The sequence below is a fragment of the Etheostoma cragini genome, chromosome 8, assembly GCF_013103735.1.
Source record: "Etheostoma cragini isolate CJK2018 chromosome 8, CSU_Ecrag_1.0, whole genome shotgun sequence".
NCBI classification, from domain to species: domain Eukaryota; kingdom Metazoa; phylum Chordata; class Actinopteri; order Perciformes; family Percidae; genus Etheostoma; species Etheostoma cragini.
This window is the reverse complement of record NC_048414.1, coordinates 8,729,252-8,732,418: the sequence shown is the minus strand read 5'-3', so window position 1 is coordinate 8,732,418 and position 3,167 is coordinate 8,729,252. Positions and strand designations below refer to the sequence as shown.

The 3,167-nt window shown below is 37.6% G+C and overlaps 1 protein-coding gene across 10 annotated transcripts in view; it reads left to right on the top strand.

Annotated features, from left to right (window-relative positions):
* Positions 1-3,167, top strand: part of LOC117948720 (voltage-dependent calcium channel subunit alpha-2/delta-1) — a 60,448-nt gene that overhangs the window by 7,641 nt on the left and 49,640 nt on the right. For all 10 annotated transcript variants that reach the window (XM_034878502.1, XM_034878499.1, XM_034878497.1 and 7 more), the window contains exons 2-3: positions 104-185; positions 381-497. In XM_034878502.1, the coding sequence (XP_034734393.1) occupies positions 104-185; positions 381-497 (199 nt within the window). The remainder of the gene's footprint in view (positions 1-103; positions 186-380; positions 498-3,167) is intronic.

Genomic DNA, 3,167 nt, shown 5'->3' with positions numbered 1-3,167 from the left:
AGAAAAACAGACAAAAACACAAGGAGGCCAATGAAAAAGGGAAAATGAACCCAACTAAAAACCCCAAACCACAACAGGATATGTGCTTTGCTTTTCCCCATAGGATTAAAGAATGGGTTGATCAGATACAGAAAGAGCTTGTCACCCTGGCAGACACAGCCACAGCTGGGAAGAGCCTCACTCAGGTAAACACCCACACGCTGCACACACATGCATCTAGAGAGAGCTAATGGCTCTATTACATATGACATAGCATCACAGAAGTTCCACTGTCTTTGTTTAAAAGTTGTATTCTTCTTTTTGAATAAATCAAAAACATTTCTGACACAGGTATTTGGAGAATCATCACTAACGTATGTGATTTGAATCTTTCTGTCTAGATTTTTCTGAATAACCAACACCTGTACAGTGTTGAGCAAAACGACGCAGAGGAGCTGGTGGCCAGAGCAGCCACGAAAATTGAACAGCTGCTGCGGAAGAGATCTGCTGCCTTGGAGGTAAGACTCATTCCACTTAGAGGAACCAACTGTCAGTTTGCAATTTTACTTTAGTTATAAAGCTGGATACAGGATGAGATGTTAATTAACCACAAAAATAAGTTTTCCATCTGCTTCTTTTTAAGACATTGTAGACTAATACAGTGCTGCTCATGAACATGGGAACCCTGGTTAAGTTGATTAAAAAGAGGAATGAAAAATGCTTCTATGGGAATTTAACATAGGGGTGTCTATACTCATGCCCCCTGTATTTTAAGGAAGAACATTTATATATTTACAATACATTATTCATTCACAAGGAAAATTGGTGTCCTTAAAGGTTGGATTTTTCATCATTTTGTAATTAAGGCAATAAGATCAATTTCCAAAAGTTATTTTTTTTTTACTCTTTTTAGTCAACAGTAAGCAGGGGTTCCTATACTCATGAGCAGCACTGTATATTCAATACCAAAGAAAAAAGTGGATCTAATTTGTGTTTAGTCCACCATATAATAATTTAAACAAGTGATATATAGTAATTTTACACGTCAAATAATTCTTTTTTTAAGTTAAGTGCATTACGTGTGAATTTTGGTGGGCCAACACACACCTACCAGACTCCTGACAGACTATGAGAAGAGATTTAAAAGCCCAAACTTTCCGATGAAAAATGTGCCTTCGTGCAAGTTTGGCTTCAAACACGTACAGGCCTGGTATGAACCTACAACACTGTGCCTGAGGGCTTCAGCTGCAGAGAACCACAACTGTGATAGTTTAGATCATTAGATAGAAGATTTAACGGGAGAAATGTTGTAATCCTAGTCAAAGTATTAGGATTGAATGCATCTTTTAAATGTCATACCTCTATTTTTTATTTTTTGTCTTTTTATATTTTGCACATCAAAGGTAAATCTACCACGCTTTTGGACTAATCATTGCTAGATTCAGACATAATGAATGTTGAGTTGAGTATCTCTTAGATATTTAATGATTGTTGAAGCTTGTGCGTCAACAAAAAATGATGGGGCATAAATTATAGGCCTACATTTTCCCCTTTTTGGCCAAATTGAATAATAGTTTTAACTTTGAAATTTATTGTCTATAATCATAATAGTGAAATGATGTAAGCAATAACTTTAGATTCGAACGAACCTGATTATAAGCTATTGCTCAAAACACAAAGCATTCCACTGCAGTTACACTACGATCTGGCAATGTATTTAATTAATTAATTAGTTTTTACTGGCTGAGGTTTTACACTATTTTCCAAGTGGGATTGCTGGGGGTTTGGTTTAAATGATCCTTTAAATTGAGGAAGTCCGGTTCAAAACATGTCACTGTAATAATCATCTGACAGCAAGATCCTTGGTCCTTTCCAATATTGAAAGGCTTGCTGTGAGCGAACCACAAATTAGGAAGAAATCACTCAACAACCTTCACAATTCTGAAGGGTGTGACTTTGTCCCAATGTTTTGGTTATTTTGTAAAAGCATACTAATATTTCAGTGGTGAGGGGATAGGTGTAGAACAGATCACTTAATTGTGAGATTTTTGGATGATTAAACAGTGGGTGAAGCATGCACAATAAAGAGTAGAGAGCGAAGACTGAAATCTTTCTTCTACAGTATCCAGTTTGATAATGATGGCTTTGACCCTGGGTTTTTTCTCTCTTTCTCCCTTCTTTTTCCTCCATCTTTTTAAACTTAGAAGTGGGTCAGAGATTCTAATCTATATCTGGAGTTTGAACTCTGCATACATTCAGAGAGTTCACTGCATCCCTTTTTCTGCCTTTATAAGGCATCACCATTGTTGTCTTATTAGTAATGGAGAGGGATTATTTATGAATGTCCATAAACACATCTCCTGCCAAGTGTCTGCCTTGTGTATGTTAAGTAAACACCCTGGTGTTCTTATCATTTTTCCGAGTACTGGTGCCATAAGACGTGTAAGCAGCAAGGATAAAATTGGCTACAGGACACCATCCACGTGATAGCAATGTGTGTGTGTGTGTGACGTGTGTGTGTGTGTGTGTGTGTGTGTGTGTGTGTGTGTGTGTGTGTGTGTGCGTGTGCGTGTGCATGCGTGCTTGTGTTAGGGTACTTTGTAGGTAGTGGGTCATCTTGCCTGATGCTAACACTCCATCTAACCTCCGGACATCCATAACTTGTCACTCTATATTGTGTCTTTGCGTCGCATCCTCTCCTTAGAGTAATCTCAAGGCATGCTGAGATTAAACTCTCTGTCCTGAGCTGTATGGATGAGGAGAAAACTGGATGAAGGGATTATATGAAAGAAGAGCAAATGCATGAATGTGATGGATAAATAGAGTGATTGACAGATGAACAATCTTTTTTTGGGGGGTCTTTTTAAGGTCCAACAAATAACAGTGACACTAAACACCAGCAAACTCAAACCTGAGCTACATACACTGTCCCTGTAGATTTTATAATAGAGCTTTGAGGTGATTTTTGATGACCAATCATCATCTTAGTTAAATGAAGAAATTTGGCTGTTTATCAGAAAGAATATAGAACGATAATCTTCATTTTAGTTGGGAGATCCTTTCTTGTTGACTGCCTTTGAAAGGAGGTTGGGAGTGACTCTCAATGTCAATATAATGGAAGATAGCCCAGGGCACATTAGCCGTTTACACTTAGTTGACAACTGCTTTAAAACTTTAAAACTCCTTTT